Source organism: Gigantopelta aegis, chromosome 10 (assembly GCF_016097555.1).
Source record: "Gigantopelta aegis isolate Gae_Host chromosome 10, Gae_host_genome, whole genome shotgun sequence".
NCBI classification, from domain to species: domain Eukaryota; kingdom Metazoa; phylum Mollusca; class Gastropoda; order Neomphalida; family Peltospiridae; genus Gigantopelta; species Gigantopelta aegis.
The window spans coordinates 36497595-36521599 of record NC_054708.1 but is presented as its reverse complement, the minus strand read 5'-3'; the positions used below and the strand labels follow the sequence as shown (position 1 = coordinate 36521599).

General features: G+C 35.7%; 1 protein-coding gene across 3 annotated transcripts in view; it reads right to left on the bottom strand.

The window, feature by feature from the left end:
- Positions 1–323: 323 nt before the first annotated feature.
- LOC121382877 (putative glycerophosphocholine phosphodiesterase GPCPD1 homolog 2) overlaps positions 324–24005 on the bottom strand; it is a 51583-nt gene continuing 27901 nt past the window's right edge. For all 3 annotated transcript variants that reach the window (XM_041512548.1, XM_041512549.1, XM_041512550.1), the window contains 10 exons: positions 19586–19715; positions 18958–19012; positions 17085–17177; positions 15173–15247; positions 14049–14073; positions 12630–12751; positions 11481–11611; positions 8912–9044; positions 3742–3902; positions 324–663 (listed from right to left, as the gene is read on the bottom strand). In XM_041512548.1, the coding sequence (XP_041368482.1) occupies positions 525–663; positions 3742–3902; positions 8912–9044; positions 11481–11611; positions 12630–12751; positions 14049–14073; positions 15173–15247; positions 17085–17177; positions 18958–19012; positions 19586–19715 (1064 nt within the window). In that variant the 3' untranslated portion in view covers positions 324–524. The remainder of the gene's footprint in view (positions 664–3741; positions 3903–8911; positions 9045–11480; positions 11612–12629; positions 12752–14048; positions 14074–15172; positions 15248–17084; positions 17178–18957; positions 19013–19585; positions 19716–24005) is intronic.

Sequence of the window (24005 nt, the reverse complement as noted above, 5' to 3'; positions counted from 1 at the left end):
TGAGCAACATGGCACTCACATATAAACAGTCATATAGATATGGAGTTCAAGAACAAACTTTAACATACCAGTTAATTGATTAAAATGTTCCACCTTCAAGTTATGCATTTTAGCAGTTAACAAATTCACCTGTGAATAAAATAAATCACTTTTGCATAATCATATGTTTTTTGGAAGTACCGGTACAATACATTCTGCTTTACAGAATTGTGTGCAATTTCAAGGAAATAATTTAATATACTGTAACTGCATACAAACTGTATGAATATATATATATATATATATATATATATATAGTTAGTTATACACACACACACAAATTCTACATTAAATTTGTTTATTGTTTCTATGTAACAAAAAAAACCTTAAGACTAATGTTTGGAAAAAAAAGTTTAAAAGTCACTTGCAAGTTTCATACCTGATTTCTTTTGTCATATAGTGATTAGAGAAATAAAGTTTGTGAAACTTGATATGATACTATGTTACACGTTATAAATGCTTATGATGTCTTAAATGTTGCACAGTTAAGAAATGCTTCTTGATTCTGTTTCTCTGTGGTAATTGTCATCAGGGAGACTGACACAGGAAATCTCCTCGATTATTGATCTTTCACTGCTATCCAGTTCAAAGACAACATCATCCTGTGGTCTGTGAAAATCAATTCTGTAAAATAAAACAACAAACAAAAAGGTTAGATCTGTGGAGAAATGGTACAACATTAGACAAAATAGCATATTTTCATATACAGTCGAACTTGGTCTAACGGCCACCTCTATATAACGGCCACTTGCCCATAACAGCCAACCTGAAATCCCCCCAACACATTTCTTTCTTTATTTGACCTCTATAGAACGGCCACCTGAAAACGCGGCCAGCAGCCACTATTTGTGAGAAAAAATAAGGTCAGAACCTGCATAGCGGCCAAAATATTTTTTAAAAATCAACTTCTTCCCACCACATTTGATCGTACAGCATTTAGTTCCTAGTAAATCCCATTGTTTTCTTGAATGCTGCCATTGTTGTGTCACGTGACCAGAAAGTTTGGCGATTTGATTGATTCGACAAAACCCCCCAACTTTTTGTGATGTTATCATATGATGTTATTGTCGTAAACAAATATACGTTTACTAATACTAACCATTATTTTAATCCTTTTGTTAATTTGGTAAATGTCAACAGCTGTTCGGTTCCGGCGGTTGTATAATTTGCATTCGATAGTTCAGCTCGAATCGTTACTCAATAACAAGGCAACTTTTCATTGGCTGTAGCCTATGAAAGCAGAATGTATTACGGTATCTGATTGTTGCGGTATTATCAAAGGCAATTATAACCAAGGTGCTCGAGTAGTCCCCACTGTCAATCACCATGATTGTTGTTCACAAGCAGTTTGCACCAAACGGCAAAAATTTATAAATTTAGTGAAGCCGGTATCATGGTATGCTTGGGTAAATCGCGACCATTGTTTACCAAAATTGTTTTGTTTGCAGTTCGTGACGTAATCCCAATGCAAGTACCGTACCAATGGATTAGCGGCAACATAAAACTAATAATGAGTTAAACATTGCACCTGAGTAATAAATCCCAATTAAACAAATGTAAATTTCAGTTTTGTGTTATTTATTTATGAACCAACTGTCAAGCAAAATGCCACCGACAAATTGTAGAGTAGAAGTTGTCAGGAAGTCAGAGAAAGATTGTTTAGTTGCTAGAAAGTATTGGGGTATTGGAATTAGCAAAGGAAATCAAACTGTTACAACAGTTAATAATGAGATTTTATAGTGAAATATGTTAGGGTCTCGATTGAATATTTTGGGACCTCTTTATAAAGGCCACTTATCCATAACGGCCACTTTCTTTTGGTCCCTTGAGTGGTTGTTATATACAAGTTCGACTGTATATACTCTCATCTAAAAAATCAGGACTAACATTATCCTAAATATGTTTTTAATTTAAAAGTTAATAATTAAAATGTAAAACATACATGTACACATAACTGATGTATGAATTACATTTTTATTTTTCCACAAAAATATCAAGCCTAATTGCAGCAGAACTATTACAATCTTTCTAGGTGATCTTGCCTTTCCACGACTTAACTTACATTGTACTTTATTATCATACATTCCCGATGTGTATTCTGTGCACCATTATTTAACAAATACAGGTCAAACCTTTCCCAGTCAAACTCCCCTTATCAAAACTCCACCCTGTCAAAACTCTCCCTATCAAAAAACATTTATGAATTCCTGTAAAGAATTAAAATTAATTATTTACTATTGTCACACACTACAAATCCAATGATTTGTCAATGTAAACATGTGATGTCTATATTTACATAGATTTCCACTTGCCATGTTGTGCCTGTGCAGACAGGGCAGTCTTGTGCCTGTGTTACTTTATTTCTGCTGAGGCAAGCAGTACCTACGATGTTGGGTTAGCCAAATAAATCACATTGCAGTAATGTTAGACTGTCAAGCAGTGATAAAAATAGATGGTTTCAGTGACATTTTGTTTTGTTTACAGCTTGTCAACCATAATCTCCTTTGACAAACCAGTGTGCTTAGCTGTTGTACAATTATGTTTCATTATATTTTGTTGCTATAATTGTGACCTTTGCAGGGGTGGGATGTAGTCTAGTGATAGTGTGCTCGCCTGATGTGCAGTTTGTCTACGATAGATCACCGATGATCGACCTGTTGGGCTATTTCTTGATCGAGCCAGTGTACCATGCTTAGTATATCAACAGCTGTAGTATCTGCTATCCTGTCTGTGGGATGGTGCATATAAAAGATCCCTAGCTACTAATGGAAAAATGTAACGGGTTTCCTCTCTTAAGATTACATGTATATTTCAAAATTACCAATTTGGATATTTGACATCAAAAAGCCGATGATTAATAAATCAGTGCACTCCTGTAGTGTTGTTAAACAAAACAAACTTTAACTTCAACTATGTCAGAATATTGCTTTCTGTGACACTAGCTGGTGTGACCGCTCATCATCCCTACCAACATAACATTTCAATCCTTGACAGGAAAGGCGAGTAACCACTCCTGTTCCCCTCCACACTAGCCTAAAAATGTTTTAGGAGAACTGCATATTGATCGCCTTGCAATAAAATATTTAATGAATTTCATTTGAAACTTCTTGTTATTGCTCGCTTGGCTCATTTAAGGAGAGTGATCTTCAGCTTGATTTTTCTCATGGCGAAACACGTGTGACGTCACATATTAATTAGTTGTTACAAAAGGTGAATCCTGGAAATCATGAATAAATAATATTTCTTCCTATGGGCTCCTTATTTGTCACAAACTGTTAGTTAAGTTGTTAATTACATATTATATTCCTCAAATGGAATTTACGACACCATAGCTTACAGAAAACCACTGGGACTACATTTGTATGCATGCATACATACACACTAATTTGGGCACAACAGTTTTTTGTCTGTTCTTAGCACACCAAGGTCTTCTTAGTTTGTAATGTTAATAATAGCTGGTAAAGAGTTGTACATACTCAGAAATGCATTTTAAGTTATTTTAATCTAGTCACAGGTTAACATTCCATTTCTTTTCAGGTGAAATTTTTTGGGGTTACAATGCTTGTACTCAATTTGGGCTTGATCATTTTGGGCACACCCTTTACCGCCTCAGCTGTGGTGCAATCTAAAGCCCTGACTTATGTGGGGCAGTTGGACAGAGACAGATGGTCATGTAGGGGACTAATAAACAGAATAAGAAACCTGTCATAAATTATTCCGTCTGCTCCATGCTGTCGGAATAGTTTAATAGTTTCCTTGTCGTTGGCGTCTTCGCCCCATATGAAGACAATAAGACCTGCATTGTGTGACTTCTTGATGACGGACATGTCTTGTAGAACCCCTTCAGCCTCAAAGTCTACACCCTACAAGACAAGAGGAGAACATAAAGAGCACAGTTTATCTGATAATTAGTGTTATTTCTTAAACATGCCACACTTAAAACAATTGTGTAATTAGAACATGGTTAAAATAATCATAAAAACAATTACAGACTGCTTAGAGAACCAACTAACTTCGTGGTGCACCGAACTTTTTATAGAGCAGTTAATACCACAAGTCCTGTCATTGGTTTCATCTGGGCAAAATGTGTCTGCAATTTTATTTCATCTAGTACCACTGTGTCAAGTAGTCTTGTGCTTGGAACATGTATGGGGGTTACTTGTTAAAAAAGGTACTCAAATTTTGTGCGGAATAAGGGTAGTCATGGTGCTACCCGTTATCTCTGAAATAAGCAGCTTAACCTCCATTTTTCTCTGATTTACTTTAAGGGTGAGGGGTGGTAGTATTAACATCTGTGGTGTATATTTTGATTGATACACTGCAGGTAGGAGTTTACTGACTTACTGATAAAAAAATGTCAACCTTCAAATTTAATTTCTGACCCCAATCGTCCTTCAAGATCTTTGGTGGTCATAAAACCTACTGTAATACTGAACTACCAGTTGTAATGTTTGCCCAATTAATTCACCATTATCATATAACCATTCCCCACAGCTAATATACCATACAATTTTGGCAATTGTAAATTCTTATTAGAGTTCCCCTACTTTTTTTGAAGAGTATATATATACTGAACAAAATAAGAAACTTCCGCTAACTTTGCTTGAACATAACTTGATGAAAACAAACCGGGGGAATAATTGTTATATATGCATTTAAAGAGTGTTCCATGATGCATCGTTTGGTGCAAAAATCATGGCCATAGGTTAACAGAAACTGGGAGAAATTTTGACCAAGTGTGGTAAGGGTTAAAAAAAACCCCACCCACTTAATAACGGGTATGACCACCTCTTGAATTGACCACTGCAGTGCATCGCAGGCGCATAGAATTGACTAAAGTGTTGATTTCTGCCTGTGGAATATTGTTCCATTCCTGAATGAGCGCTTGACGAAGTTCGTTGACGTTAGCGGGTGGGTTGGGATGACGCCTCAATCGTCTGTCCAGACTATCCCAGACATGCTCAATGGGGTTGAGATCAGGACTTTTAGCGGGCCAGTCATCAATGAAATCAATGTTATTTGTCCTAAGAAAATTTACAGTGTCTCTAGCTGTATGAGAGGTGGCATTATCATGCTGAAAAATCGAGATGTTGGCATTGTTATGGAACAGAGGAATGACATGATGAGCGAGAATGTTATCGCGGTAACGTTGAGCATTTAAATTGCCATCAATGACGACTAGTGGTGAACGATAACCATGGGCAATGGCTGCCCAGACCATGACACAACCCCCACCCCAGAAAAGATCTTGTTCAAGAACACAACAGTCAGCATAGCGTTCATTTCTCCTACGGTAGACATGCACCCTGCCATCACCACATTGTAAAGAAAATCTGGATTCATCCAAAAAAAGAACGGTATTCCAGCGTCGCTGTATCCAGTGAGTGTGTACACATGCCCAATTAAGACGATTTAGACGATGACGTTGCGTTAAAAACGCATCAGACGTAAGGACGTTGTGCATGTAAACCGTTCTCCCGCAGATGTTTACGAACAGTTTGCCCACTGATTCGGTTATTATGAAGCCCAGGTGTGTTAGCAGCAGTAGCAGTGGCTGTTTGGAATCGATTGTGAAAATGCGTGTTCATCATATAGCGGTCTTGACCACGCGGACGTCCACGACGTGGCAAGTCGTTGGTGCTTCCTGTCGTTCGAAATCTTACGTATCGCTCGACTAGAACTCCCAACATGCCTTGCAACGTCTTCTGTCGACATGCCAGCATCAAGCACGCCAATCGCCCGTTCGCGTAAATTATTGGGTATTCTTGGCATACTGAAAATGTCAGTAAGACAAGTAAAACAAATTGACTAAATACTACACGGGACATGTCGAACCATGCATGCACGTGCAAATTGAATTTCACGTTGTTAACGATTAACAGTGCAAAAATAATCGATAAAATTCATGAATGCTGATAATACAGCTCAAGGCTAATACTACCTATATAATTTCATTACACAATGAATTCTTTAACACAACAAATACTATATGTCAGGGCTCGAAATGCAGTGTTAATACATGCACCGGTGCATGCTGATTTTTGCGTGTGCATGTAACTTTTAAAACTGGTTGCACGCGGTGCATGCTAATATTTTTTAAGTACTGTGTATTGCGTATACTAGTATCCTGTTGTCTACCAGATTCAGACTCAAGTTGGTGAATTTTGCGTATGCATTTCGTAATCTGTTCGCCACATGAAAATGATAACTTTTATCTTATGGGCGCATCCATTTTGTATCCCATAATCCTACTTACAACAATGGCGCCCTTTCGGTCATTTCCATGAAATATATTTGCGAAAATTGCCGGCAATATCTCAGTTATATCCGTGAACGGTATTAGGGAAGGTGGTCGAGACCGACTTTGGGGTATCCACACATAACACAGTTGTTGTCGTCACTGACAAATTGAACTCCGCCAGCTCTGTGATCAATACAAAATACCGTAACTGCTTTGAACATTTTCGACCTCAGATACGGGCACTTGATCAGATGATTGCAAACGTGCATGTGCGTTACTCGCGTAGTTGACTCGAAGTCACCCAGTGATTATTGCAATCGCAACTTCTCGTCGAATTCCGTAGGCTAATTTATATTATACCAACAGATCTTATCGAGTTAAAAAAGTTAAATTAAATTAAGAAGAAAATGATAATCAACACTGTAATCAAGGTAATTAAAATATTATTTTTCTCATTGTTAACAGGATTTACCTTATTTTTGGTGCATGTAGAATTTTAATGGTGCATGTAACTTTTTTTTCATTTCTAGCCCTGTGTGTACAAATCGGAAGTTTCTTTTTTTGTTCAGTATATATAGTTATAACTACTGTTTATGAAAATATACCATTTCATGTTTATGAAACAAATGAGTCAGCATTTTGCTGTAAATAACTGTGGATCATATAATATGTATAATATCACTCAAACAAATTAAAGTGTAGTTGCAAACAACCAATCAAACTGTCATTTTTAAGGCTTTTTAAATGCATATTCTTTTTAAATATTATTGGTGTTATTATTTGTCTCTCTTAATTCATCAGAAAACAAAATATGGACATCCCAGTACACTGCTGTAATATCAGTGGAACTGAAACAAATGTGCTCTGGTTTGAAATCCAATAGATTATTACACTAGGATGGTTATAAAAATGAATGGAATGACTTTGTGAACGGTCTTATTTCCCCGAGTGAGATTATTATTATGCTCTATTAATTAAGTATTATTACACAACAATGGTTATCAAAGGTTTGATTTAGTTTTGAAATTAAAGTTATTTACTGCAGAAATATGGCTTACGTGATATGATTTCAAAGTTCATTCTGTGACATGCAAGTCATATGAAATATCCTCTATTTATTGTGTGGCAGGATCTAGCTCAGTTAATAGAGCATGCACCTGAGGGGTTTGGGTCATAAGATTAAACTGCCTTGGTGAACCCATTCTCTGTCTGGTCCCCCCCCCCCCCCCCCCCCCCCCCATTCCAACCAGTGACCCACACTTGGGTACTGAAGGCGAGATATCACCCATGAAAATAATACTAACCCATTCCAACCAGTGACCCACACTTGGGTACTGCAGGCGAGATATCACCCATGAAAATAATACTAACCCTTTCACATATGAACATTATTTTATTTATTTATAACATTTTAAGTGAAAACATGTGAGTAAAAGTTAAAAACTTGAACCCCCTCAAAATGTTTTTTGTTAACAATTAATCCAGTAGTCAGAAAGTTGATAAATCAATCTGATCTACTGGTGTCATTAGACAAAATAAACTTCCAACTATTTAATGTATTTATACACATCAAAACTGTTTGGATAAAGACCACAGGTTTATGTTGCTCTAACGATAATGGATTTAATCCATAATAAACTTCCAACTATTTAATGTATTTATACACATCAAAACTGTTTGGATGAAAACCACAGGTTTATGTTGCTCTAACGATAATGGATTTAATCCATAATAAACTTCCAACTATTTAATGTATTTATACACATCAAAACTGTTTGGATGAAAACCACAGGTTTATGTTGCTCTAACGATAATGGATTTAATCCATAATAAACTGATCAATGATTCAATGGTACAAACAAATGATCAAATTGTCCAAACTAAATATTTAGACAAGAACTAATGAGCTGTAAGAAGTTTTGAATTATCTGTCCTTGATGAATGAATGTTGTAAACCCGAGCCTTTATTGCTCTTCATTGCTCTTCATTGCAAGTTGGTTATTTCATTTTTAACTGGTTTTTAATATAAAATTTTCCTCTGCTCTCTACAACAAAGCCATCAGTCATTACATCATATAACCGTAAGCTCATTATAGGACGTAATGTAAGTGATGTCATGGCACTACAATGTTCTTTTTACAGCCAAATGTTTACAGTATAAAATAATATGACTGTGGTTGCATTACAAAATAACAGCTTTTCTATGCTATTGAAGCTGCTGCTAATGAAAATATACTATTTCATGTTTATGAAATAAATGAGTAACAAATGTTTAAGTAAATCTTTGTAGATCGTATAATGTACCTGTATGTGTAATCTGACTCATGAATGGAAAGATTATATGAATGAAAGTGAAGTTCCGGCCGTGGCAACCAACCAACCAACCAAACGTCATATCATTTTCAAGCCAACCAATTGGTGCCCGTAGAAGCAATTTGCACACTGTACAATTATTGAAAAAAATATTACCCTATATATTTGAGCCCATATGGGTGATAAAAAAAACATATTAAATAAATTGAAATGAAAATGTGATGAATAAATGATATTGCTCAATACACAAATTGCCAGAACATAAAATGTAATAAAATCGTATAATGAAACGAATTAATGAATGTTCACGCGACCAACCAGAATTCCTTCAGAAACAGCAAAGCTGATAGCGGCTTGAAACGTTTTTGCTCTGAAATCCGTATAGGTCTTGTGTGATGTTGGGCCATTTGATAAGAACAAAACAGGATAAAAGTTCTGCTTCAGCTGTAACCTGGAAAGACACACACAATATTAAAAATAACTACATGATAATACACAATATAAAAACCACATGTAGGGATGGGCAAAATTACTGGTTTACCCATTCATTCTAAAGTCCTGATACAATATTATATTGTGGTACACGATTAAAAAACGGGTTTACCCATTCATTCTAAAGTCCTGATACAATATTATATTGTGGTACATGATTTAAAAACGGGTTTACCCATTCATTCTAAAGTCCTGATACAATATTATATTGTGGTACACAATTTAAAAACGGGTTTACCCATTCATTCTAAAGTCCTGATACAATATTATATTGTGGTACACAATTTAAAAACGGGTTTACCCATTCATTCTAAAGTCCTGATACACTATTATATTGTGGTACACGATTTAAAAACGGGTTTACACTGTACACTCATGATTATCTGACAGTGTTATCAGTAATGTTCATAAAATAAACAACACTGTAAGTTCACATACACATGTAGGTCTGTAGCAAATATATATAACTAGACTTTATTTTTTTATTTAATGATTACAACAGAATAAACTGTTTATATACATATACTTAATGATTACAATGGAATAGACTGTGACAGTGATTATTTTGATATAATATGCAATACATTTAATGATTACAATAAAATACTAATTGGAAGATGTCCAGGGTGACTTTTGCGAGTTGCAAGGCTCGAATTTGGCAGGCGGCAGGCGGCAATTGCCGCTCAAAGCACACAAAATGCTTTTCAAAAAACCGTTTCACAAGCAGGTTTTGCTTTCCATCTGGTTTCTAAAATTTGTTTCCGGTATATCCTAGAATTCGCGTTTGTCGCGCGTTTTCCGCATTTCAAATGAAGAACTTAAAATATTTAAAACATTGCTATATTTGTATCGACATTGTAGACGCGGCCATGTTACATTGGTGCGCACACCAATAATGGCAGAATTATCTACCAACAACATTCTCGAAACTCATTCGGATCACATCGGCCGATTACGGTTTTTCAAACCGAGTTCAGCGACAGCGAGTAATGCAAACGTCCTGAGCTATTTGGACTGGTTCTCGGACTGGTCATTCGGTTTAACATGTAGCGTAAAAACTAGTCTAGCCAACGTTAGGAAACAACTACTGGTTGAACTTACGCTTATTTATCGATGGAATCAGCCGAGAAGTTCAGAGTGTCGCGACTTTCAAAAACGACTACAATTTTAGAGACTACCATCGACCAAGCTACTTTAGAACTTATTACAATCATGGCCGCGGTGGCCAAAAAAGCTACTGTCGAGAAATGGACAAGTACACACGCAAACTGGTTAGAATTTGAATGCGACGAAAAATCTGTCACTGTCTCAGGGTAATAAACATATAAACCAGGTACATAATTTGTTTGGACTCTTTATTTTGTATAGATTTAATAAAATAAGTGTAAAATAAAAGCAATACCTGTGCTCTAGAACTGCTTCTCAAATTCAAACATTTGCCTCCCAATTAAAATTTGAAAAGCAAAGATTGCCTCCCAATCAAAAAAATGAATTTCGAGCCTTGAGTTGTGACACATCAATAAATCAAATAGAACTGTTCATTTCTATAACACTTTAATTCAGGGGTGGGGAAAAATAAAATTGCCAATGGGTCCTACATGACATCATCAATACTCCCGGGGTGGGGAAGAGAAAAAAGAACGGAATAAAAACTAATAATATGAATGTATACATGTATAAACTGTAAAATTTAAAAGGTGATATTTGCCAATACAGTGTAAAAGTTATCATTATGGTGGTGTTTGTATGTTTTTATCTTGAATCATGAATGCAGAACGATAAAACATAAAAAAACATTTGATCACATCTCTGAAAAAAAACCCTCAACATATAAATATAACATATAATTTAAGAATTTTAACTAGTAAATATGTATATAATGTACACTAATTCAGTACTGAGTCCACAAAATTAATAATACTTTTAATAGATGACACAATTGGGGCGTTTGACAGTGTCAACTAAACTTTTCCAGCAAGTGTTTAGGCTAAAAGATTAATAACATTGTCACTGATTAGATGAATAATCGGCGTAGGCATTCTGCTCACCACAACCTTTATAATTATTTAAGACCTTTATAATTATTGGATATATTACATTCAACATTCAACAATAAATACATTTTCAGATTATGCAAAGCAGAATGACCTCTTGCCAAAAAACTTCGGACTCGGCAAACTTGACCCGAAAGGGCTCTGTACACAGGTGTTGATTGCAACGACACTTCCATTGAGACAGGACAATGTGAACACTCAATACATTCCACTATGAACACCAAACACACGGCCATCCACTGTGAACACTCAATACATTCCACTATACACACTCAATACACATCTATCCACTGTGAACACTCTCTAAATTAAATTGTGGGTGCATGTTGACTAAAACTTACATAATGCAGGTATCTGCATCAAAACTGGAGAAGACAATTTGTCTTGAACCAGCATGTTCAAAGACAGTTTCCAGAATCTTGTCAACCTGCAGATTGTGGTCAAAATAGTGTTCCTGGTCAGTCTCAACACTCTGGACAAACAAATATAGACATTAAACACATTCATCTGCTGAAACCATAAAAATCATATTCAGTGAAAACTCATATTTTAGTTACAGTGGAAAATACAGAGATAATATTCTTATTGTTTAATTGCTGGAACGTTTTATTGGTGGAATACGTTCATGCTTCAATATCTCCATGGTAAATAAGTAAGGGCTAATTATTGAGGTCAATTATGGCATCATTGTTGTTTACTTTATTACCACCAATGCATCTGATATGGGATTTTGTTTTAAAAAAAGGGCATACAAATATGTAAAACTGATGATGCCAAATTTACGAAGCCTGTTTTTCTTAAACGCAGGTGTTTAAGCATGGTAACTGTATGTAGTTACATGCGTGTAAGACATAAACAGGCTTTCTAGATTCAGCCCATTGTGTAGGAAGCCAAATAATAGTGAAAAAATCTCCAGTAGTTGACTTTAACATCGATTCATGTTTGTTTGTTTGTTTGTTTATTATTTGGGTGATCACTTTGTCAGGTACATTTTCACAGCATTATTATTAAAATAAATTATTAATTTAACTGTCATGAAATAAAGCCTAATAATTTGGATTGAAATTCCTTTTAAAAAGTCCATGAATTTTCTGCAACAATTCCCCTTGTTCCACTAAAACCTTGCATAAATATTTGATCAGATAAATGAAAGATACTAATAAATTATAAATGGTAAACTAACTATAAAATATGATAAAATTTTAATTTACATGTCACAAAAGCATTATTTCCATAAACAGCTATTCCAAAAAGCACCTGACATATCAACTGAAACAATGTCATCTCTATCTGCCTCTGAACACAAATTGAAGTTTCATAAATAGTTACTTAGCGTGTAAAAGTCATAATTTATATTCCAATTGAGGCTTTTTGTTTTTGCTTTTTATAATTTTAATAAAAAATTGTTAGAACATGTTTAATGTGGGTACTGCACAGTCTGTCTACACTGGAATGGTATAAACCAGATTAGTACGAGAAAATTTACTCACTTCTCCAATAAGTGGGTGTTTGACCTCAAGATTGAAATCTAGACGGCTATCAACATGCAGCAGAACTTGTGTCAAAGTCGGAAATGGACGTGTCTCATCTGAATCACTGGGTTCCGTCAAATCTGTAATATTGATGATGTAAGTATACCAGTTAAAATCACCTCAACTAACTGTAAAACATTTTTAAAAAGTTACTTCATGGGCATAGTTAGTTCTCACGTCATTTTTATCTTAGATCTGAAGAACCACCCATTACAACTTCTTTATCTCCAGCAGATCAATGTATATGAAATAAGTCCTGTCATGATCTGAAGAACCACCAATTACAACTTCTTTAACTCCAGCAGATCAATGTATATGAAATAAGTCCTGTCATGAAAATATAATGACTTAATCCATCCGCCACATGAAACAGGGCCTTGGACCTGCTTTGTTATGTTTAATACTGGTACCCTCACACCTTCAGCTGACTTCTTGTTAAAGTATTAACTCTTTGACATCATAAACCAAATAGAAATAACATACTTTATTACTACTGTGTTAATTATTTTCCCAGCACCAGTTAGACATGCAATCATTAAAGCCCTGAAGGAAATTAAGGATTGCATCAAAATATATTATTTTTATAAACTCACATTCGTGTCTCCAGGCATTACAGTACATGAAGCTGGAGCATCCCTTGGTTTGTATGGTGATACTAAAGAGTGTCTTTTTATCAATTGCCACAATAGATGTTATATTTTGTTGGGTACCAAGCCATGTTGGCATTAAGGGTAATGAAAAGGCAGATTCTGCTGTCATGTCTGCTTTGAATTCGCCCCATGCCAGTGTTCTCATCGCATACAGTGATTTTAAATATCATATTAACCAATATATCTTTTCGACATGGCAAGATGATTGGAATAGTGTAGTCAAACCTGGGAGAATGGCAGTCCTCTTACAGGCAATGCAGGAAGGATAAGTGCTCATATTGGCTATACACATTTAACACATTCATTTATTTATAAAGATGGATCCTCCTCAATGTGAACATTGGCAGTGTACCCTGACAGTGAGCCACATTCTGGTGGAATGTAATCATCTAAAGCTGATGAGAAAAGATATTTTTTTAATTAGAATCTTTTAAATTCCATCCAGAATAAATTTTGAAGTTTTTAAACATTTTGATTTCTATACAAAAAAAAAAAAAGGTATATATCTTCATATTTGTATTGTATTGTATTTTTCCACCGCTCTTTATACTGTTTTACACAATTATGGTTTTTTAGTTTTAATGGAAATAATCATATTGATGTACTTACCTTTGTTTGATACCCAATAGCCGATCTGTGTTTTGTGTTGGGGTGTCATTAAACAATTATTCATTCATTCCAGAGGTAAATAAATAAAACATTTTCAATTAAAATAAAAAACACTTACCTGCATGAGAAACTATATGTGATAACTGAAATGACAAAAAATTTGTAATTTGTAGATACTAACAAAAGCTAAAGTTTGTTTTGTGTAACAACACCACTAAAGCACATTGGTTACTTAGTAATCAGCTACTAAATGTCAAACATTTGACAATTCTGACACTTTCTTGTGAGGAAATCCGTTACATTTTTCTATTAGTAGCAAGGAATCTTTAACATGCACTTCCTCAGAGACATTACAGCACATACCATTGTCTTTGATATACTAGTTGTGAGCCTATGGTTGGGATGAGGAAAAAATAGTTACAATCAAATATTCTGTGGCACTTTTTCTGCCCAATTCAACCGGTTTAAAACAATGAAAAGTGATGACAGAAGATTCCATGACAGGTGATATGGTTACAATCTACTAAGTGGAATCTGATTCGTCATAACGATTTGTGTCTCAACAAAATGTGGAAATCTAATGGTAATTAAATGCAGGAAAGTAAATTATCATAGTTGTCAACTATGTCGTTTGGTCTATAGGTGAGCAGTACATACATGTACATAACATTTTATCTAGAGCCATAGAGATGAATGTAGTAACACAAATTAAACCTACGGCAAATTCCCATATTTTTTAGGCATTTGGTATCATAGTTGTTATGTCAGCCATATTAGTAATAATCAGGTGAAATGCAATTCGTAATTTTCTAGGTAACAAATTCAATGTTTAATGGTATGCAAAAACATTCAGCTTGTACAAAATCTAATGGTAAATATATAATCATGCTGCCACCAAATTGTGTGGTGTTGCAGATCTAAATCATTTTTAAAATATGTGTTTGGGTAATAATTATGCAAATTGAAATGGGGGAGCCTGGCTTGGTTTTTTGTTCATTGAAATATGAATTCCACTGAATTAAATGTCTTGCCTATCATAAAGGTTTTCAGTGCACTGTGATGAACAACTATAAACCAAGTTTCACTGACCTAGAACTTTAAGTTTAGAGAACCCTGATCTAAACTTGAAACTTTAACATTAAACTTAATACAAAAGTTGAGGGTGTCTCCTCCACCCTTGTGAAGGTGAGACAAAATGCCTTTCTGTAACTGCAAATACAACAATACACCAATAATACTTACTTTCATTGAATGCAGGTGTTCCAGAGTAAGATCTTTGATTGGAATTGTAAACAACTCGGCTTCTTCATCTATTCTCTGCAATTAGGAAAATAAAGACAAACAATGAAGAAACCTGATGGTATTTAATATCCCAAATCATTCTATATGCATTTAGTTTTAATCTGAAGCCAAAATGTTTTTCAAAAATGGTTTCAACTTCTTTAATATTTTTATTCCAACAGTGTAAAACAGCATGACTGATTCCAAACGAATTTCCCAAGTAAGACATAATGTCCTGCACATTTAACCATAGTAATTATCTCAAACCTAATTAAAACTGCCACTGGCAAATTGCAGTGTGAATCTTGATTCATCGTTAAACACGACTAATTCCATTCCCTCCGAGTCCATCGCAAGTGGCACAATATGATGGTAAACTGCCTATGTCACATGTGGTCTACCCGGTCGGGGGCTATCTGTTGTGGTACTCATGTCCGCAGATCATAAATTGCCCGTTGACTGCAACCCAACGCCCTTGCAACGTCACCTACTGACATTTACCGCGTGCAACATGCCGACAGCACGTTCACGCTGCACATTTGTGAGACGTGGCATTGAAACAGGTCGTAACAAATATTGTTTTAATGGGGTTTTTCGTTGTTAGACTACAGTGAGCAAGCAACGATGAAAACATGTGCTATTGTAGTCACGTGACCAGTGGCATGTGCAAAACCACTTTTGCCTCAATGGTGCTGTGCACGTGCTATGGACCGGGTCATATTCCTGAAAAATACCTGCTTTCAAGACTCATTGACTTTATTCAAATTTTAGATTGTGAAATTTTTTATTTGACTCCGTATACATGACCAGGGCCGTATCTCTCCAATGAAAAGTCAAATGAGCATTTGGCAAAACCGTGGACGATTCCAGAGTTCTAACTTGTGCCTCGTCTATAGGAGGTTAGCCAGTCCCAAGAAATTCTTTTAATGGCTATTTCGCATTCCAGCCAGATGCCACAACTGATATATCAAAGGCTGTGGTATGTGTTGTTCTATCTGTGGGATGGCACATATAAAAGATCCCTTGCTACAAATGGGAAAATGTAGCAGGTTTCCTCTCTTAGACTATATGTAAAAATTACCAAATGTTTGACATCCAACAGCCAATGATTAATAAATCAATGTGCTCTAGTGGTGTCATTAAACAAAACAAAACTGCTGTCAGATATTTTGTCCTTAATTACAGTTTTAATTGGTCATAACTGATGATTTTTACTTGCTGTCCTTTATTCATTCAGTAATTTCTAATAAAATATTAGAAACTTTTCATTTTGTTAGGGATATCATAGCGTATAAACACAACGGACATGGTATTGTTTATCATTCAACTGATTTATTTTGGGTGTTAAATAATATTTACACAGCCTTTATAAAAATGAAACTACTTTTATCAGCAAGTGATATCAATGATATACATTAATCAAACTTTTAATCTGTTTTGTTTTGTTTGTTTGCTGGTTTATTTTTGGAAGAGCGGAATGGAGTGGGGTTGCACAGCAGCTCTAAATTAATTTTCACCCTGCGAGAACACTGTACATGTTTGTCAATACCCTCATCCTGCTTTCCCTATCAAAATGACATACTCTGACCAATATTATTTGATTTTTTTGATTTTCTGTATTTAAATTGTATGTTTCTTTGGTTTGGTTATATAAAAATGAGAAAAATTTAAAAACATTATGCAACCATGGACAAACATTCCATCTTTCCATCCCCAATTATGTTTTATAACGCATCCAATGATGCCACCCCCACCCACAAACATTATGTAATTATTGAATGGATCCATATTGACATCTCAAGTAAAGTCCTTGGTAGAAATGTTTGTCATTATTGAAAATAAGAATGTATCAGGTTTTAATCTATTTCAATACCTTTTTGTAAGAAAGGCAAACAGCGTAGTCATGATAAACAACAGGCATGTGGTCCTTGGTTAACATGACATCAAATTCAACCATGTCGGCCCCCTGAAACAGATTGACCATTACACAAAGTATTCATAAATAAGGCTGGTTTAATTAAATCATTGTTTCAGGTCCACTAAAATCACCAACACAAAGTCAACTCCAACAAGAACAATGAATATACTGTAAAACATGAAATTAATGCATGTATTAATTATGTGATCACTGTAAAACCTTTTTTTCCAGTTACAGATACGTACCACAAATTTCCTGAGACAGCTCTTTTGATAATTGACCATGAACGCTAGCCAGTGTCGGCATACTGTTGTCAAAACAAATGACTAATATTATAATGTTCAACATTAATTAGGTTACGGTTATTCAAAGATGAACTTTGTTAATTGACTGCTCATACTCATTGTGACATGCCAAAATGAAATAGCTTTTTTCTAACTCATTGTCAAACTTTGATACCTATATATTGAGAGGGCCCAATCTATTTTAAAACAACATGTGTAACCATGTCAATGTCGAAATATGTTAATGTGTCCAGTGATGTGAAGATAGTTTGCCAGACTCAAGTAAAGTGTTGACTACTGAAAAAGCTGCTCAGATGGAAATGGTCAGCGAAACGATAACAGAAAACAGTAAAACACAAAAAACGGTTGTTAGTTGTCATGGGCTTCAAAAAGTAAAGGAGCGAACAGTCACTTTTCTCCTGAAACGAGGGCCAAGATAGCCAAGTATGCAGCAGAGAAATGGCAATAACAGAGCTACAATACATTTCATAAGTTTGTTGGATGTTAGTCTTGGAGAAAGTCCTGTTCATGTTATGAAGAAAGCCTACCTTAGAAATGTAAAATATAGATGCCCTATCGGTTTCTATATAAAGACATTTGACGTCAAACAGGTGTGCAACGAGTTCCAAAACACAGTCAATAAAATACATGGCCTTATGAACATGATCCAATTTGTATTCTATTTCCGAAACAAATTCCTCATGTTGTTTAGTGTTAATTCAATTATTTCAACAAAAACTAACCATAATGCAACTGGACTATAGTACATGACACTGTATATATCATTGCGTGACTCTGACAAATAAGTGGGTAGTATGCATAACACAAGAAAATATGATATTTATTTTATATTAGCCCAGTTAGTAGAGCGGAGTACTGGTTGGAATGCCCTCATGGGAGGCGGATTCTGTGTCGAGGATACAAGTTAACTACAGGTACACATCCTGTACTTACATGACTTTCAGCTCTGGAGGTGGATTCCTGTGTCGAGGATACAAGTTAACTACAGGTACACATCCTGTACTTACATGACTTGCAGCTCTGGAGGCCGATTCCTGTGTCGAGGATACAAGTTAACTACAGGTACACTCCCTGTACTTACATGACTTGCAGCTCTGGAGGCCGATTCCTGTGTCGAGGATACAAGTTAACTACAGATACACACCCTGTACTTACATGACTTGCAGCTCTGGAGGCTGATTCCTGTGTCGAGGATACAAGTTAACTACAGGTACACACCCTGTACTTACATGACTTGCAGCTCTGGAGGCCGATTCCTGTCGAGGATACAAGTTAACTACAGGTACACACCCTGTACTTACATGACTTGCAGCTCTGGAGGCCGATCCCTGTGTCGAGGATACAAGTTAACTACAGATACACACCCTGTACTTACATGACTTGCAGCTCTGGAGGCCGATTCCTGTGTCGAGGATACAAGTTAACTACAGGTACACACCCTGTACTTACATGACTTGCAGCTCTGGAGGCCGATTCCTGTGTCGAGGATACAAGTTAACTATAGGTACACACCCTGTACTTACATGACTTGCAGCTGCAGAAAATGAGGCCAGAGTATTCTCTTGTACAAGTGCTATGCTACAAATAAAAACAAACTACTATCAGAAAAATCTATTCGACACAGGAGTGACTAAATAGTCACTTTTATTATTATTCCATAAGTGTTACTCAAAGAACCTGCAGTAATGAACAGAGTTCATTCAGAACTGTTGTTATGACACAGAAAACAAAAACTGTGTTTATGTAAGAACACTGTACAAACACCAAATGTTGTATTATTATTCCAAACTGTAGTCTATATACATAAGATATAGCAAAATAAGCTATCAGTGAATTTCATTGGCTGTTCATAACAAATTGTTCTGAGTGATTCACAGATTAATTACATTGTTTAGGAAGGTGCTTAACAAAGTTGCCTACTTGGAATAAACAGCATTTTAAAGTAAAACACCCATGGTCTTACTTTATCTAATATACTAAGTATTTTCATAAAATTTTACTTTAAATTTGTATTTATTCGTTACAATTTATAGTAATTCTGCCATAGCTTTTGTTGTATCTGTACATACTGTGGCAATATTATTTCTTAAACATATTAATAAGACTTAGTAGCATATAATTTGATAAGACCTGTTAGAAGAAAAGTATTACTTTTTGTATGACATCCCCATGCCACGATGTCCTACATCCAGTGTTTTTCCTTTCGTCTTCCAGTGGCTTTGATAGGACAAGTCCATTTTCCCAGAAAATCTTGGATGTGGTTTCACAATCAGAGAATCGACTGAAAATAATAATTTCAAAATACATATATAGTTCTATTTTGTTGTTTTCAAACCAGTAATACAACCCCTGCAATTGAACGTGGAAATCGGCAATGCAATGGATATTGTCACAGACTTTTTCATTCTCTGCGGCATATATTTTGCTGTGGACTATATTGGATTTTTTTTTTTCCAAGATGTACTTTTTTCCTTACTGTTCAAAATAAAATATACTTTGTGAACTGAAAACATATTAAAAGTAAATATTAAAACAGTAACTGCACCGTTATTATTAAGTATTTAAATCTCAGCGCCATCGGGAATGATCGAAAATGCATGTAAATTACCAGCAATGAGTTCCAACTAGGTCATAATTAGGAGTATGCAGTTATACTAAAAAAAAAAATCTTTTTAAGAACAGCCATAAATATTGCATAGGCTTCTAATAATAATAATGTGGAAAATGGTATTTTTTCATGGGGACAATTTCTGTCGACTCTTTAATAGTTGACTGAATTCACTTACAAAATCTTGTACTTAGTTTAACTGGCTAAAATGGTTTAAGTAAGCAATGCTTGTTGGTGAACTCATTTATTTTGTATGTAATGATTTTTAATATTTCTTATAAATATTTTGGATTACCGTATACTGCCGTGTATAAGCCGAGTTTTGAAGCCTAGAAATACCTTCTTAAAAAGGGGGGGTCGGCTTATACAGGGAGTCTAGAATTCGATACGTAAAATCGTTAACAGCCGATGAACGAAAACTGGTTTAATGTGGTTACAACTTTCAACTTTTGATACGACCGATCGTTTATGCTTCAAAGCTTACCCGTAAATGCAGTCATGTGTGGAAAAAATGTATAAATAAAACATCACATAGTGGTAGTTTTCTTTTTCTATATTGTGTTAATTTTAAACACGTGGCGTTTCTTTCGCGTCTCGTCCGCCATTTATTCGTTCGACGTAAATTCTTCCACTGTACTGGACAGCATCGATCAATATTTGGCCTAAGTATGTGTTTGTGTTTATTGCTATTTTCGTACTTGAAATGTTTTTGTTGTTTGTATTTACCGGTAGTTATTTAGTTTAGTTTTAGTTACTAGTATTTTCCGGAGTGGAATGATATCAATATAATCTAACATTGTTACTGTCGGCTTAGCTAAACCACGTTTCCAAACCGTCATTTCCCAAGCCGTTGATTACTTTTTACTGTGACCTCTGAACTGTAGATTTCTTGTGGGCGAGGGAGGGGGATGAGGCTGAGCAATAGGGATTAAATGTATACCGAGTTCAATTGAACTGATATTTTGCCGTCATACTAATAATGCTAATTACATGTACCTGCTGAATGCACGGATGCATTGTTACTACTCAGTCGTAAATATGCTGGTGCTATATTACAATGAACATTACTATGGCCTCTCGTGGTGGGCATTAAAGTCTTTTTTGTAATAATGACCAACAGATGAGAAGAAAGATATGTCTGTATATATATATATATGTGAAAGATTAATTAAGCCGCGTGTGTGGCCTCTCGAATCATAAAATGGCGGCATTGTTTCATGTCATTAACAGTAGTCAAAACATCAGTTGAGAGTACCGTATTTGACCGGAAATTAGCCCATGTCTTTGAATAAGCCCACCTCCGTTTTGATAGTATTTAAGAAATTAGGCCCTCTATTCGGAAATAAGCCCACCCCCAACTTCGTCACCTTATAAATAACATGAAACTGCAAGTTTGCTCAAAGTTCATTTAAAAGGTCATACCTCCTGCAGATAATTAAACACAAATGTAACACAATATTTTACCACCAGTGAGATTTAGCAGTCTAACAGTAACAGCATGTAACATTGTTTTCAATTTCATGCCTGCACTATTCTTTGAAGTACCCAAGCTCCAGTCTGAACCAAAACCAATGTCTATTTTTACCACCACACTGGGTCCGCAGTTAATGCTAATTAGGCAAATACCTTATTCTGATTGGCTAAAAACAATGACCTAGATTGACAACTCTTTGTAGTGTAAAAGCTGGCTGCCTGTGTCACAAACGCTGTACGCTGTTGAGTTTGTTAATTGCTGTTGTTTTAAGTCCTCAGCATTAAATTTTGGATGTAAATAAACAGCATTGGTAAGTAATTGTAACATAGGTGTGTTTTTGATAATTAGATACTAGTAAAAAAAACAATTTAATTAATAAACAATTATTATTTATTGATAACAAATGGAACACTAAATAATAGATGTGCTACTGAACGTTTTTTGTTTTCTTCCTAGTTCATTTAAGTATTGTTATTTATTTTTATTTTTTAATTTTTTTCCCAACAAAACTGGCCCCTTGTCTGGGAATAAGCTCACCCCATGCTAACCTCACAATGAGTTGTCTTGGCCCACTGGGCTTATTTCCGGTCAGATACGGTAATATATGAAAATGATATAAATACTGGTGTACAGTATTTCATAACTATTCTCTTCGATGCTATAACGCTGCACTATGAGCTCGAAACGAAAAAGATCGACATACGATGCCTGTTTTAATTACGGGTAATCGAGTTTGCCGAAATGAAAAACAATTGCGAAGCCGCTCGACAGTTCGACGTCAATGAAAAACAAGTGCGCAACTGGAGGAAAGACAAAGACTCAATTGCTGATATGCCGAAGACGAAAAAGGCTAAACGGCATTCCGTGTCACCAAACCTGGCTCTTGAAGCTCTAGCACCATGGGTCAGCGAACAATGTCAGTGCGGTTACATCATAACGCAAATGATGATAAGACAGCGGGCCATGCATATCAGCAAGACAAGGAACGACCTAGAAATTCCATCGAAATTCAAGGCATCCGGAAAATGGTGTTCACGATTTATGGAAAGAAATAACTCTGTACTTCGCCAAAAGACACACATTGCCCAGAAATTACCAGCAGAAGTTGACAGCAAAGTTGAATCGTTTCACCGCTTCATAATAAAAGAAAGAAAACAGTTCAATTTGATCTGGGACAGATAGGAAACATGGATGAGACACCCACGAACTTTGACATGCCGGGGAATAGAACTGTAGACCAAAAGGGAACACATACAGTTCAGGTGAAGACCTGCAGCGCCGAAAAACAGCACTTTACGGTGGTTCTGGCTTGCATGGCTGACGGCACTAAACTAAAGCCAATGGTAATATTTAAAAGAAAGACGATGCCGAAAGATAAATTCCCAAAGGGTGTTGTGGTTGCAGTCCATGAGAAAGGATGGATGAACGAGTCTCTCGTTCTCCAGTGGTTGAAAGAGGTGTGGATGATGAGACCTGGTGGCCCACGTCGTTGCAGATCACTTCTTGTTTGGGATATGTTCTGCACCCATCTGACAGATGTCGTCAAACTGAAGTTAAAGGACATGCAGATTCGACAGGCTGTCATTCCGGGTGGATGCACATCAGTATTGCAGCCATTAGATGTCAGTTTGAACAAGCTGTTCAAATCAAACGTAAGAAATGAATGGTGGATGGAAACCACAGCTATACCAAAACCGGCAGTCGTCGCAGAGCACCCCTTCCAACTGTTGTCCAGTGGATAAAGGACGCATGGGACCAGATCCCTACAGCAATGGTTGTACGCAGCTTCCTCAAGACTGGAATTTCAAACGCCATGGACGGGTCAGAAGACGATGCACTGTTTGCAGAGCACTTGTTACCAATAATACATGCCGACAAGACAAATGGCGAACCAGCAACTGCACGAGAAACCGCGGAAGCCGATGTTGAAGAAAACACGGAAATTGACGATTATTATGAAGACAACATTGATGAAACGATTTGGAAAATTATTTCATCACAGGATTCGGATTCCGAATTTGAAGGCTACAGGACAACCGACGACAGTGAATGAACCATTATCAGACATTACTGACATTTTAAATACATAATTTGTGTATTTCTTTCTGTGATAAATGTATGACAAATATTTATAAATGTGTCTGTTTATTCATGAATAATTATTTTAAAACCACATCTAGCGTTTGTTATTTTTTTCAAAATGCACATATACATATACAGTATATATATTATGGGTAGTAAATTGCATTGACACCGCCTGTGTCTCCGACGGTATAATCAAAATGAGGGATGGGTTACACTTACGTGCTAAAACAGCTGATGATACCAACAAGAATGAGACAATCCCGGGATACCGGTATATTTTTACAGGTTTACATACTAAAATAAGTGGTCAGCTACCGTATTTACTTTTGTCATTTTGCTAAAATTTGTTATCGGCTTATACACGGGACCGATCATTTTATAGCAGTTATTGTGGGTCAAACTAA